Genomic DNA, 16,435 nt, shown 5'->3' with positions numbered 1-16,435 from the left:
TGATCAAAATCATCATTAAAGAAGAAAATTTCAAATGGCATTTAGAGGCTTTTGCATCTGAACTCTTCATATAGTACGGAAACTTTATTATTTTTACGGTCTTTTACCGTTAAAATCACAATTATTTTTGTTGCACTGTATGATCAATAATCTGCCATGCTTGAAATCCTTCCCAATAACGGGTGCACCACAGACGGTCCCCGTCCCACACAACATCTTGACATGCGATGAGTCTGACTCTGCGCTCGACAATAACACTCGTCTTTCTGCCAGCAGAGAATGTGAGCGCGAGTCAAGCTAATCCAGACACGAGCTGAAACTTACACTGCGTCTCCAATAAACTCAATGACACACACCGAGTGTTTCTTCCAGAGCTGTTCTTCTATAATAGGCAATGTGGATTGTGTGTTTTATTTAGAGAAGGCATAAATAATCCGTGTTTTATGGTGACGGTTGTAACGCGGGCCGTATGCTATGAACAGGTGGCCTAGAGGTTAATGAGCTGGTAACTGATAGGCTGTAGGTTCAGAGCTGGTGAGCATCGTTTAAACTTTAAAGCTGCAGTTCGTGGCTCTTTTGGGAAGTCCATAACCAGCCAGTGTTCAAAACTCTCTGCTTGCCGTAGCTCGATTCACAACGGTTAGCTTGTGACCATCCCTGCGTCCCAATTCACTTACTAAAAGTATGTACTCTTTTTGTGAGGAAAAAGTACATACTTTTGAGTGTGTAGCAAAAGAAGCTTTGGGACATACTATCACGTCATCTTTAACGGACAGCTCTGTCGCGTGCTGCGTGCATCCTGTCAACGTAAACTGCCCTGTCAATCATCTTGTCAGTTAAAGTCCTCCATTCTATCTAATTTTATTTCCTACCGTTTCGGAGAGCACGTTCATTTGCCAGTTGTGGGCCTTTCATGCTCTCCTCATGTTTGCAATTTGAATATAATGATGCATTTAAAACGTAATGGCTAAACGTGTCTTTACAAAAGTTCACAGTGCTGCCTCAAATGCAATATAATGTGGACAACATTGAATAAATTAATTTTCGTCAGGTTAGATACTGATAATTAATCACTCAAAGCTCTTTATCTAAACCTCTCTACAAAACCGCGGGGACTCGCGCGTCCTCCGTATCGACTACGTGTCTGTAGTTTTTTAACACTTTTTACTCGTGTTTGTAGTTCTAACCGAATCCTCGTCCAACGCGCAATGGTTGTGGGCAATATCAGCCGTTAGAGTGTGCATCGATCTACACTTCGGATTCTGACCGGAAAAAGTAGACCATCCGGGTATCTTTGAAACACTCATTTCAACATACTACGATTTGGGACGTACTAATTCTGTTTTCAAATACTATTTAGGATGGATAGTATTGCGAATTGGGACGCAGCACATGATTTGGATTTCTGCGGGAGATTTGAGCATGTCTTTGAGTCATTACATCACATCTGTACACATAGCCTACGTCTGCACACACACACATAAAGAATAAACTTATAATTAAACTTATTAATTTGACGGCGGATCCAGAAAGGTTCAAACGACGATCAGTGACATATTACATTTTTATTTATTTTTTATCTTTATACATTTTATATTAGCTTTAGTTATTTTAGTAGATCAAGTTAAACTAGATGAAAATGTGATACGCTGCCTTGGCTGCTGGCAATCTTTATATTTAATTTGATTTCAGATTACATTTATTTTATTTCAAGTTACACCAAACTAACCTCTAGCGGCTCAGACTAGTTCTTAACACACAATCTTCATAGTTTTTTTTTTTTTAACTACTGCAGTTTCTTCAAAAACACCCATTAGTTAGTGAAATTGTAGGCTACTAGAACTAAACTGGACATCCTCACAACATAAAGAAAGGTTCCCTGCTCACACACAAGGTGGCACTCGAGTCCAACACAGATTCGAGATTCTTTCTCATTTTTTGTGCCTACAAGTGAGTTTTAAATGTTAGTGCAGTGTTTCCTTTAGATTTGTGTAAGGTTTTATCGCTTTTTTATTGACAGTTCAAGCTTTATATTTTTTCAGTCTTGCCACGAACCCTCAAATGATCATCCTCGTGTGAGGGAACCATCCGAAAATGTAAAAACACACAATCATACACTGAAAAATTAATTGTATCATTTGTTTACTTGATTGAATTTTATTAATAACTTTTTGTAAGTATTTATTTTCATCTAATATTATTAAATAGATCAATAACTAATATTTGATTTATTTTAGCACATAAAAAGTCATAATTATGACACAAAAAGTCCAAAGTCGCAATTTCGATTTATTAATCTCATAATAGGCTATAGTTTAGGCCTATATATCATAATTGTGACATAAGAAATACCAAAACATGATTATTATTATTTTTTTTTGTTTTCTTATTTGTTTTCCATAGCCTGATTTCGACTAATCTTCTCTGCATGTAGGCTATTCTGGAGCTTTAGATTATGTTACCTAAGCCCAAGTACCTCAAGTAGCCTATAGCACAACTATACATGTAAAAACGAATTTTGACAATATGTATAATAATGTGTCGTTTGGTAAAACTGTCTTACCTCAGAAACCCGTCGTCCTCCCGGTTGCGCGCGCAGCTCTTCTTTCTTCTCACTTTTAGCGGGAACTATAGAGTGTCTCGTGCGCCTGATCAAAAACTTGCATGAAATTCATCGTAGTTGTGGTAAATTAAAGAGCTGAAACTAAACTACGTCTATTTGTTAAAGTTATAAGATGTAGAAAAAACACAGGCCTGGTTGTATTGTGATATTTTTCACTGCCCTTGAAAGGCCTCAGCTGAAATATACAACACGTCCCAAAAGGTGTGGTCATACGTTTAGCCTACACGACAATAAAGTAAGTTTACTGTACAACTAAAAACGAAAAAGTTTTTCCTTTGCATTTTTAGATGACAACGTTGTTAAAACGATTCCTCTTTTCTTCACAAGGATCCTCGAAAACAGCTAAAAAGGCTGTATGGGTTCTATGCACGGCAGTATTTCCGGTGAAGGCCTAAGGATGCTCGATAACTTCCGCCGATCGTCCAAATGCAATACCGAGAATTTATATTGAATTTTATATACTCCATGGTTATACTAAAGAAACGTTATAGTCACAAAAAGATACGAAACAGACACCCCTCGTTGTGTTTATGCTTCTTTTTAAAATTATATTAAATAAACATAACTATAAAATTACATCTAAACGTATGAAAGTTTCGTTTCAAAGACGGAAGGACAGTAAATTTTGAAGACTTGTTTTCCTTGGTTTTCCTCTGCTTTAATCTCCCCAACCGGAAACTGAAGAGCATCCTTGCGGAATTTATGCGTGCATATATAGCCTATTCTGCATGTCAGGCCAGTAGTTGGCGAAGTCATTTTGTAGAGACACACTGGCCTTGAGATTGAACTCTGGTTTGAACACATAATATGCATGTATGACGTCATTTTACAAATTCACGTTAGTTTATATGGTGACGACTATCCTTTTCAAAAACATTTTCAGGCTGCAAAAACGCTTTTGTCACGGAAATAAACGGCTAAAACGCATTAAAAATGTTACTTATAAGTTGAAAACGCCCCCTTAAACACAAGACTTGAGCATGATGCGTGCCCTCAGTATTTTTTCCCTAATGTTTTTTTATTTTTTACACATAAAAAATAATAATTTTGAAGTAGGGTACTTTTTAAAAGTTTAAATTCACAAGATAGGTAGGCTATACTAAAAATAATTTTGTTTACTGTAATGCATTTGGAAGTCTATGTGGCAAGGCACTTAAAAATACACACAGTTTCAAGAGTGATCCGACATGTTGATGAGATATAGCCGCTTCTCTGTGCACGGTTGTGCAGTGCAGGCATCTGAAATCACCGCCTCTGTTATCATACTCTTGCTATACTCAGTAATGTAATGTTGTCATTTTGAGATAACTCACTGCCCCCAAAACAGCACAGCCATTATAAATAGCTCCTTTATTGTGACTGTTTCATATTTCAGGCTAAAATTAGATCCAGGACATGTGGCTAGAACTAAACAAGGAAGCATCTTAACATTACATCTAAATGCAGAGCGATTTCTTCCAGCTATGCAAGGACAGATTTTCATTATGGCTCTCATTACAACGGAGAAACTTAACCTCTCGCCCAATGCCAAATGTAGCCTTTATATTACTGCTTCTGTTTACCCTCTGTTTACTGTGCATTTAACAACCAACACACACACTGGGAGAATGTTGCCTGTAAACACAGTATTAAATCGATTTACACCAAAAATTAGATTTTAGGAGGCAATAATATCTGGGCAGAACAATGCAATGCATTAATATATACAATGCATTAATATATATATATATATATATATATATACTGAAAAAAATAATATGCTTTATCTAATCAATAAAATTGTGGCAACATATTACAGGCAATATTATTAATTAAATTGTACAAATTAGAATTAATTAGAATAGTAATTTGATTAACTATTACTCAATTCTAATTTGTTCAATTTAATAAATAATATTGCTTGTAATCTGTTGCCACAATTTTATTGATTAGATAAAGCATATTCATTTTTACAGTATATATACACACACACACACACACACACACACACACACACACACACACACACATATATATATATATATATAACATACACATTTGTTGGCTATAGTCATTTTACCTAGAGTTATAAGATTTATGTCAGTGCTGAAATGTAATACTTCAACTTTAAAAAATTCTGTATTCATAAATGGTGCACTGGAAGATTTTTTGTGTGCGTCTCTAATCAAAAGGTATGATCTGGGATTGCCATTCCCTCTATATTCATATTCTACACTGTTAGACCTTACCAGGTTTTTTACAGTAAAATACTGGCAACACTGTTGCCAGTAATTTACTGTAAAAATGCACTAAAACTCAAGTTAACTAAAAAATACAACTTATAGTTTTAGTGCATTTTTACAACACTGTTGCCAGTAATTTACTGTAAAAATGCACTAAAACTCAAGTTAACTAAAAAATACAACTTATAGTTTTAGTGCATTTTTACAACACTGTTGCCAGTAATTTACTGTAAAAATGCACTAAAACTCAAGTTAACTAAAAAATACAACTTATAGTTTTAGTGCATTTTTACAACACTGTTGCCAGTAATTTACTGTAAAAATGCACTAAAACTCAGGTTAACTAAAAAATACAACTTATTAGTTTTAGTGCATTTTTACAGTAAATTACTGGCAACAGTGTTGCCAGTATTTTACTGTAAAAAACCTGGTAAGGTCTAACAGTGTAAGTGCAATTTTTATCTCATGACCTGATTATTTTTGAACTGACCTTATGGGATTGTGTGTCTTCATTGTAGCATTTTTAGAGTGTGATATACAGGCGGTGGTGTTATGGTCTGCTTGTTAAAGTCTGCAGCTGTTGTCTCGAGAGAGGTTTCATATAGAGTGTAAGTATCTCATTGCAAACAGGACAGGCCAGCCTGAAGTGGGGCACAGACACACAGAGCAACAGTAACCAGCAAAAACACACTTACTGTATACATGAGCTTTAAAAGCGGAAAGTAATGACATTGTTTAAGGGCAGCGTGTCTCACTCTGTTTATTGGCATCTAACCAACAGCCAGCAGGACATCCTAAAGTCACCACGAAAACAAAATGGACAATTCTAATTTTATATGAAACATTGCAACATTTCTCATATCTGTGCAAATTTTTTAATTCATGCATTTTATCAGAATAACTTGATGATGTGGGCCATAGAAATCCATTATAAAGGCTAGATGTCTCGCCTGTGCCGCACATGGCGGCCATCTTGTCACAGGCATCTCGCTCACGCGTAACATTGTGTTTTAATGGCGCATGTACTTTTTAAATAACCATAACTTGCTCAATTTTCTACTGATTTTCAAACAGTTTGATCACTCATCTTACATCAGGAACCACAGAGCCCGCCAGAAAGCTTGCCTGTGACAAGATGGCCGCCGGTTCGCTTGACAAGACCCTTATTCATCGTCTGAAATCATTTAAAGCCCTTTGAACAGTTTGCAGTTTCTTTTAGACCTTGAACCGTTTGGTTCCCATTGAAGTCCATTATATGGAGAAAAATCCTGGAATGTTTTCATCAAAAACCTTAATTTCTTTTCGACTGAAGAAAGAAAGACGTGGACATCTTGGATGACATGGGGGTGAGTAAATTATCAGCAAAAGTTTTTTTTTAAAGTGAACGTCTCCTTTAATTGTCGAACTTCTTCACGGCCGTCATCTTGCTCCGGGTCCGACTCCGGTTCAAACTGATATGTTGTACAGATGTGTCATCAAAGACTCCCGCTGCCATTCTTTATATAAACCTCAACTGTTGTCAAGGCAACGTGTGTTGTGTCAAAAGGCCCGCAGAACAGAGGGGCGGAGTCAGCGAAGCTCATTATCATTTAAAGACACATGCACTGAAACGGCGTGCTGAAAACAAAGCTGTTTTTGACCAGGTAAAATTAGTGTTTTCTTACAATACTAATGAGAATTTTTAATAAAAGTATATTACAAAGTTTTCATTTAGACCCTAAAGATTTATATTAACTTGTACAAAAATGGCATTATATGACCCCTTTAAAGTGTAGCTATTTGATTTCAAATAACGACTTCAAATAAGACTTTGGTTTAAGTTATCTGTAACCAATGAGATTATGAGGTGTAATGTGCATTATTGGCATGGAAATTATATCACAATGTAAAAAAAAAAAAAAAAACGTTTAGGTCAGACATGACCTGGCTATATAGGCTATATATGAAGAGTTCAGATGCAAAAGCCTTTAAATGCCATTTGAAATTTTCTTCTTTAATGATGATTTTTATTAACTTGTATATTTAAGTTCAGTCATTTCACTTAAACAACAATTAATAGGTAATTATCATTGCCATTTAAGTGAGATCACTGAACTTAAATACAAGCTTGATAAAAATGATCATTCTAGAAGAAAATGTCAAATTTAGAGGCTTTTGCATCTGAACTCTTCATATGCAAAATTATGATTTATTTTCATTCTTTTGAGGTGAAATATGACTTACAGAAATATGATTACTGTTAAACATACACATACACACACACACAAGAGTAACGCTGGAGTCCTGAAGGTCTTGGATCAGTTTTTCACATAGGATCTCCTAGTTCAATAAGCTGAATGAAGAGATTACAGGGTTATTCAGTCATGGCACACTTTAGAAATGTCTGTAAGGTGGGACATTCCCCGACAGCTGACCCCGAATCAGACCCAAGGGGGATTACATGGTTCACTTCCCATGACACAAGCAAATCAGTCTGTCTCAATCTCTCAATTCCTAATCCTGGTGAGAATTTACTTTACGTTGGTTTGTTAGATTGCTCTCCACAGAGAAAGATCCCATTTGGGTCAGATTGGTTTTCTTCTAAAGGACACAAGTCAAAAATCTTTTTGCAGTGAGCATCTGAGACGCAGTTAAACCTTGCCTGAAACATAACTGAGGACCCGTGAGATATGGACGAGCAAACCCCGAGCTCCTCCTTTCTGCTCATGCTTTGCCTAATACGTCCATAACACGGATCCCGGCGTCAGACTGTGATCACGGCTATTCTAGTGCGAAAGACTGACAGCAACCATTGGACCAAATTAATGAGGCGGGACTCTCATCACTTCTAATTAGAAACCACACTAAAAACTATTTTTGGCCTCTGCTCCTGCGGGGAGAATTCAAGCCTCCCAGCCGGACAATATCACAGAGCAAATATAGACCGACTCAGGGTCGAGAGTGTGACATTTTCTCATATTTTAATACATATTAAGCGTTATTTATTACAAAAGACTTTTTTTCATGTTCTTAAGAAAATGGAAGTGCAATTTATTTCTTTATTTTAGTATGTATTCATATTTAGTTTGAATATTTTTTCCCCATTTTTAATTAGTTTGTCATAAAATTTTTCCATTGAGCTTTAATCTTTCGGTTTTAGTAAATTTAGTAGGCCTACATCATTTAATACATTTATTTCAGTATATAGTATATAAATTAGTACTAGTATATAAATTATACAAGATTCAAGTCATTTTTTAAAAGTCAGGTTAATGAAATTTAAGTTAAAACAACTTAAACATCCAAGTTAATTGTGTTGATTTTGCTTAATATATATATATAGGCTACTTTTTTACCTTTAAAAAGTCATTTTTAAAAGAAACTTTTTATACTTTCCTTTCAGGGATATATAAATAAAATATTATTTTAGTTTTTAAATTCAAGGTTTTGACAAATCTAATATGAGAAATCTATAATCTAATATCTATATAATATAATATCTAACAGTCATCTAATACTTATCACAATCCAACAAAATGTTAATGGTCCTCCTAAAACAGGCCTATACTGTATGAAAATATGCAAAACTTCTAGTACTTCAACTTAATTTAGTTTTCAACTTTTGTTATTGGTTTTTAAGTTAAGTTTTTAATCTAATATTTGTGTTCAGTGTTGGGTAAGTTACTCTAAAAAAAAGTAATTAATTACTAGTTACTAATTACCTCTTCAACAGTGTAATTAGATCACTGTACGAATTACTCTCTCTAAAAAGTATTTAATTACTTTTAATTACTAATTACTTTTAAAATCCCATATCAATCTCAACCAGCTGAATAATACAAGGACAGACATGAATCTGTTTTAATTCTTTCAAATAAATACTATAAAATTGCATGAATTATCCTTAAACTGACCAAGGTGGAAAAGGTTACATTATAAAAACATACTTTTTAGCATCAGACAATACATTTTGATGTTAAACCCACTATTGTTTAATGTCTGATCTCATGACATTTCACACTTTTTTCATACATATTTTACAATAATTCATACGAATTTGTACGAGTGCGGTCGTCATATTTAGACACCTCATAAAATGCAAACGAATCGCTGCGAGATCGGATTGATCTATACACAGTATTTACCTCAATTACATCAGAAGTAACTGTAATTAAATTACAGATAAATTCAGAGTAATCCCTTACTTTACATTTTCAAGGGAAAAGTAATTAAATTAGTAATTACACTGTAAAAAATTTGGAGTAGGATTTACTTGAAAAAACCTTGCTAAACGATCTCACTCAGAAAATGCTAGTAAATTTACAAAGATTTGCCAAGTAAAAACCTAAACATAATGATCAGTAGCTTTAATTAGAAATATTTAAGTTAAATTTACTTGGAATGTGGAATTAAGTCAACTTTACAAAAAATAAGTCATTTTAACTCGGCTTGTAAAAGGTTGATTAATACCGATTTCCTTTGCCTTTGTATTACACTTCACTAAAACAATTATCTTGAATTTTATTAGTCATTTACAGTATGTTCTTTACTTAGATCATCTAAGTAATTTACACATCATGTCAGACTTTAAGCCTTATGTGAATGCAAACACCTCAATACTTGGTAGACAATACACAATGGTGGTAACATTTGATGGATCGTTTTTGTGTTTGAATGTGTCGTTTTAAGCAAAAAATGTACTCGAAATGTCACAAAATGGCAATTTACTAATACTGAAAACAAAAATCAATGATAAAACATGTAAATACAGCAGGAAACCAGTGAAAAATTAACCTCATTAATTATTCAAGGTCCAGTGCATGATGGGAACCCCAGTATCAGAAAAGTTGAGTAATTTTTACTTAATTTTATTGAGTTGATATTACACTTTCATTTATACTCGCTTGAAATAAGTACTGATATGGAATTTACTTAGTTTTTTAAATTCTTGCCTAAACTAACTTTTTCAAGTAAATTACATTGGGGTTTTTCACTAGTATTTACTTCACCAAAAAATCATTTTTTACAGTGTAGTTACACCCAACACTGTTTGTGTTCTATGTTACTTCAGCTTCCTTAATAGTTTTATCTTTAGTTTTGAGCAACACCTCTCAGAGCAGATGTTAGAGCATCGCTATGCCTATGCTTAAGTGTTGTGGCTGGTTGCCAGGGTGTTGCTATGCGATTGCTACAGTGTTTTTTTTTTAAATCATGTTACTGGGTGGATACACAGAGTTATAGAGTTACAAATACACTTACAGTGATGCAACCATAAACACTAAATAATTCATTCAGAATCGTTTCTTTTTTTGTCGTTTATTTCCAAACCCCACATTACAAAATAACAGTGTTTTGAACTCTGACATTTAAAGAGAGCTCTTGGCTTACAGGAAGACACTTTACCAAAGCAGGTCATGCAAAAACATCGTGGAAGGCCTCCAGCGTCATAGCACCTTTGAGGGAAAAATAATAATAATATTTATAAAAAAAAAGAAAAACAGAAAAAAAGAAAGAAATTAAAAGCTTTTTTTAAGTCAGTGCAAAAATATAAACAATGCATAGAAATCCATTAGCAAATACGTGTACCGTCTGCGGCTGCAAAATGGGATGAGCGCAACCGGAGGGTTTTTGCCCTTTAAATCCTTGAGGCGGATTCAGATGCTCCGGGTCGATCGCACAAACACACCTTTCGCATCAGCTCAACACCAAAGGAACACAATCTGCACCTTTCACTATATATACAGGAAAGCATAAAATATTACAAATGTGCTTTGCATTCGTTTTTATCATCCAACATGTTCATTTAATGGTCTTGTTGAATTATTATTGGAGACTGAAGCTGCAGGAGGAGAGAAAGAGGAAAAGAAGGATGTTTTCTGGGATTGACACAGTGTCTGATCTACTGGTTTGAATGCAATCATGTTTATTTAGTTAGATTAACAAGTATGCTGGCTGGGCTTTTATTATTTATAATAAAAATAAAAATAATAATAGTAATAAAAGACTGCTTTCATTGATTCTGAGGATCTCTGGTAACTATTTCAAGTTAAGTCAATGTGTGTGTGAGTGTGCATGTATATGTGTGTATATATATATATACAGTATATATATATGAAGAGTTCAGATGCAAAAGCCTCTAAGTGCCATTTGAAATTTTCTTCTAGAATGATCATTTTTATCAAGCTTGTATATTTAAGTTCAGTGATTTCACTTAAATGGCAATGAAGATTACCTATTAATTGTCATTTAAGTGAAATTACTGAACTTAAATACACAAGCTTGATAAAAATGGTCATTTTAGAAGAAAATTTAAAATGGCATTTAGAGGCTTTTGCATCTGAACTCTTCATAAATATATATATATATATATATATATAACTGTATATACAGTATATAAATATAAATAAGGTCAAATTTTATAGCAATTCTAGTTGTACTACTTCTAAGAGCAGCAATAAGTAATTAGTTAAAAAGTGCAAGATGTTTGTGTAAAGCTGAAAAATGAAAACTGTATGTTTTAGAAAAGCCCATGAGTTTGACGGCTTGACGGGCTGCAGGTAAAGAAGAATGATAAGCTGTTTTCGTGCATTTTGACAAGCCCAGAGTTTTGTTATTTCACAGCGTTTGACACACTGTCCACAAAAAAAAAAAAAAATTCAACCTTCTGCTTTTTCTAGCACATTCGAGCACCTCACAGAAACATCCTTGCGCTAAAGAGAATTTAAGAAGAGTTTAAAGCCGTTTAAAGTCACAGAATATAAGTTAAGGCACCGATAGAGGCACAATTCTTACTGACGGCTGACGTGTGTGTGCGCGCAAACATCAAGCCTTCGAATTTTACACCGTTCACAGTGAATCATCCAAGCCGAAAAACATACAAACACATACAAGCATAATATACTGTTCTCATGTGTTCTCAAACACACACTTACAGAAGCGGAAGTACAAATATGAAAGTGCAACGGTGACTTAAAAAAGCAAATAGGAATATTAAAATGATTTACTCGCTCTCATGTCATTTAATCTTCAAGCAACTGGTTTAATCTATACTTGGATGATGATATAATAGTAATATACTTCTTGTCCAAACGCCTGTAGTAATCATGCAATCCTTTATTTTGAAAGGACATTCTAATTAGGTTTGTTCTGATTGTCAGCGATTAATGCTCACCCAAGACATGTTTAAAGCTGGTGAGTAGAGATGCACGATATATCGGTATCGGCCGATATTTGATCATTTTTAATGTTATCGTTTTTAGCCCGATAAGAACATTTGGCTGATATATTAAAGCTGATAAATAATGTATTATTTCCTTTAGCTGAGACACTTCAGATGCGAATGTTCAACATGATGGCTTTGATTTGCTTGAAATATGATTGGAATCACTTCAAAAAAAATTAAAATAGTTAAGTGGAACATGTGCATCGCAAAATCTGTCATATATCATCTACATAAAATTATAATGAGAACTTTATATAATTGTGTTTAGAACGTGGCTTTTGTTTTTGTAATCAGGCTCTCAAAAATTATATTAAAATTTGAATTTAGATTTATCGGCCGATATATCGGTTATCGGCTTTAAATTATAATGAATTATTGGTTATCGGCTTTCAAATATAAAGAAATATCGGTTATTGGCTTTCAGATATGAAGAAATATCGGTTATCGGCTTTCAGGTATAAAGAAATATCGGTTATCGGCTTTAAAGTATAAAGAATTATCGTTATCGGCTTTCCAGATATAAAGGATTATCGGTTATCGGCTTTAAATTATAAAGAATTATCGTTATCGGCTTTCCAGATATAAAGAATTATCGGTTGTCGGCTTTTAAAAATAAATAATTATCAGTTATCGGCTTTTAAATTATAAAGAATTATCGGTTATCGGCTTTCAGATATAAGGAATTATCGGTTATTGGCTTTCAGATATGAAGAAATATCGGTTATCGGCTTTCAGGTATAAAGAAATATCGGTTATCGGCTTTAAAGTATAAAGAATTATCGTTATCAGCTTTCAGATATAAAGAATTATCGGTTATCAGCTTTCAGATATAAAGTATTATCGGTTATCAGCTTTCAGATATAAAGAATTATCGTTACCGGCTTTCCAGATATAAAGGATTATCGGTTATCGGCTTTAAATTATAAAGAATTATCGTTATCGGCTTTCCAGATATAAAGAATTATCGGTTATCGGCTTTTAAAAATAAATAATTATCAGTTATCGGCTTTTAAATTATAAAGAATTATCGGTTATCGGCTTTCAGATATAAAGAATTATCGGTTATCGGCTTTCAAATATGAAGAATTATCAGTTATTGCCTTTCAAATATAAATAATTATTGGTTATCAGCTTTTAATTAAAAACAAATTAATCGGTTATCAGCTTTTAAATATAAGGAACTATCGGTTATCGGCTTTCAAATATAAAGAATTATCGGTTACCGGTATCGGCCAAAATGTTCATATCGGTGCATCCCTACTGCTGACTATTTTAAATGTCAAAAAGAAGAAAATCAGTGCATCTAAACTGAACTTAAATGAAAAGATCCGTGACAAAAAAAAACAAAAGAAGCACATCTAACCAGGTGGGCTGGAAGTCTCAGTATCGTATCGTTATATACACATCATCACACACCCGGTTGTTGATTATTGCACAGTGCTGTAATCGCGCTCCTGTATAAAAATAGATTTAGAAGAATGATACAAGCCTTGATTTCCCAGACTCCTCTGGGGGCTTTAGCCAGTACCAGTGGCCAAGAGCCATCAGAAAAGACCATAACACAGTGTTTGGCTGAACACTCACAGGACGGGTCATTTTCCTCATGCAAGTCTCCAAATCCTCGTCCAAGAGAGTGTCTAAAATGGCAACAAGAGCATATTCCATGTGGGAATTAGAGATCTTATACGACGGTCTCGACGCCGGTGAGTTTGGGCGTCAGTATACGTGGAGTGACGCCGTTATTCAGGTCTTCTTCAAACTCTAAAAGCTGACCCATGAAGTTGAGATTTGGCGAGATGATGGGCCGCCGGGATTTGACGAACTTGTAAGCGTCAGTCATGGTCATCCAGGTGTGTTTCATCAGGTATGCGATGACGATGGTGGCGGATCGAGACACACCAGCCTGGCAGTGGATGAGGAGTCCTCGACCGGCCTGATGAGCCTCTTCTGTGGACAGAAAACACACCAGAATGAGCTTAAGCAGAGATCAACACATTCAACACGATGGGAGTTGTGTCGAACAGACCCACCGCCACTGGCTTTTAGGAAAATGCCAGAAATATTTCAAATTCTTAAATATTTGTCAAGTCACTAATGCCTCTGCTCACTATAGTCTCCCTTTTACTTATATATATATATATATATATATATATAGACCATTTCACAAGATGTAAACAACACTGGTCCAGAAGCATTTCCTGTTTCAGTTTGTAACTGTTTTCTTTATTTCACATGTAAAGAAAACATCTTAAAGATGTTTGTTTAACTTTTTGATTCAGTTTTAAATGTTCTGTTGGTTGTATTTTATCCCAGCTTTTATGTAGTGTTAAAAAACTGAAACAGGAAGTGCTTCTGGACCAGTGTTGTTTACATCTTGTGAAATGGTCTATATATAGGTGTACATATTAGTTTGTAAAACTTAATTTTTATTATAATTTATTTAGTTAATATAATGTAATGATTAATTATATATAATGTGTTATGTGTAATTTTTAAAAAAATAATGATTCATTATAAATATGCATTATATATGAATTATCTTATTTTATAGTATGTACAATTAAACAACATGTTTAATGTTTTATTATAATTTTATTAATATTAATATAATTATAATAATATAATATTAATATAACAATATTATTAATTATATAAATATATATATATAATTAATGTAATAATTCATTAATGTAATGTATGTAATATTTAATTAGAACTTATGTATATAAATTGCATGTGTGTGTGTATATATATATATATATATATATATAAAATAAAAATATAGTTACAGATCAATTGTAAAGTATAATGCTTTTAATTATGTTTTAATATTATAATGTTTTATTATAATTATATTATATAGTTTATTAGTAATTATATATATATATATATATATATATATATATTTATTTATTTATTTATTTATTTTTCAAATTTTCAATTTGAAAGTATATTATGTTTAATAATTCTGCATAATTTGTGATTTAATATATATATATATTATATATATATTCCGGTTGACTTTGGGGCTGAAATATAACCCGAACACGTCCTCGTCAGGTGTCATGAGATTGCCCCGCTCTTCTCTTTATCATCATACCTATGAACTCGAAAGCCTCCTCGAAGTACTGCCGCAGGTTCTGCTTGTTGCTGTCGGTGGCGGGGAAGCGCTTGTAGTTGAAGAGGCCGAGCTCGTAGTGGAAGAGCGGCAGGTGTGTGGTGACGTTCAGGATGAACCCGATGTCCATGCGCTGCATCAACTCCAGGTCTTGAGCGTCGCGTTCGTTGCCCAGGTAAAGGAAGGGCAGGATGGCCGTCAGCTCCGCGTTCTCGATGTCAGGTGTGGAGGGCAGGGAAAGAGGTAGCGCCCCCGACAGGCCCATCGCAGTACTGCCGTCCGGTCCTTCCTCCAGGTGAAGCGAGTGCTCACACAGATTATCGTGGTTCTGCCGGAACCCGGAAAGGCCTCCTATAAGAGACCAACGCAAAAACATTCATTACTTTAAAGGTGCAGTCTGTGAGAACGACAGCTAGTGGTCGATATCGGTACTGCAGTCCAAATACAAAATATCAGAGATCATTGTTTCCACCTTAGACTGAGGTGCCAGTTAAAGGACACGCGACAGAAACAAGCACAATTGGCAATGAAAGCCGAGGAGACTTCCTTGAGTTGATCATATAATTGATGGATATCGAGGCTTTTTAGTTTGTGTGGAATCTGTAATCTCTGCCCAGTTTGTTTGCTCGTTTCCATGGCTGCAATACGCTGTGTTTCCCACCATCTGGCATCCCGGGGGTGTCGAAATACTATTGGCTGAACTGGCAGTGGGCGGAGTCACACAGACCAAAACAACAACAGACTGACAATACCGAAAGTGTAAAATAATAAGTAAAATAACTGGATGTAGAAGTTGTTTTCAGAGAAACGAGTATGTGAAGCATGTTTCCTAAATCTCTGCAAACATGTTATTTTTATGCTTTAGTAGAGTAAAAAAGTTACATACAGCACCTTTAAAGGGGTGGTTGATTATGATTTCACTTTTTTAACTTGTGTAATGTTGCTGTTTGAGCATAAACAACATACAGTATGAAAAATTACAACGCTCAAAGTGAGATATTTGCTTTTAAAGAAATCATTTTTTAAGGACTACAACAAACGGCTGGAAGAACTACACGAGCTTCCTCCTGGGATAGTGACATCGCCAACCCTAAAATTGACATAAACCCCGCCCCCGGGAACGTGATTTATAGATTATCAAGACAGAATGTGCTAATCAATGACTAAAAGATATCTCCACATCAGCAACATAAATTCACAAATAACCATTAAAAAATGGCATTATATAAGGCGTTTAATTTATTTGGGTTCACAATAACAGAAAATACAAA

At 34.4% G+C, this 16,435-nt stretch overlaps 1 protein-coding gene across 4 annotated transcripts in view; it reads right to left on the bottom strand.

The window, feature by feature from the left end:
- Positions 1-10,121: 10,121 nt before the first annotated feature.
- The window catches only part of dusp10 (dual specificity phosphatase 10), a 24,377-nt gene continuing 18,063 nt past the window's right edge, over positions 10,122-16,435 (bottom strand). For 2 of the 4 annotated variants that reach the window (XR_016146103.1, XR_005625390.2), the window contains exons 3-5: positions 15,147-15,515; positions 13,631-13,993; positions 10,122-10,556 (exon numbers count right to left, since the gene is read on the bottom strand). Coding sequence is in view for 1 of the 4 variants with exons in the window: in XM_039690256.2 (XP_039546190.1) it covers positions 13,728-13,993; positions 15,147-15,515 (635 nt within the window). In the remaining 3 variants the exon portion in view is untranslated. Of the gene's footprint in view, positions 10,557-12,342; positions 13,994-15,146; positions 15,516-16,435 lie in introns of those variants that run through there. The other 2 variants (XR_005625392.2, XM_039690256.2) reach the window with 2 other exon arrangements.

This window comes from Pimephales promelas, chromosome 13 (assembly GCF_988280905.1).
Source record: "Pimephales promelas chromosome 13, fPimPro1.hap1.1, whole genome shotgun sequence".
Taxonomy (NCBI): domain Eukaryota; kingdom Metazoa; phylum Chordata; class Actinopteri; order Cypriniformes; family Leuciscidae; genus Pimephales; species Pimephales promelas.
Note: the sequence above shows the minus strand (reverse complement) of the source record. Positions and strands in the feature narration are given on the sequence as shown.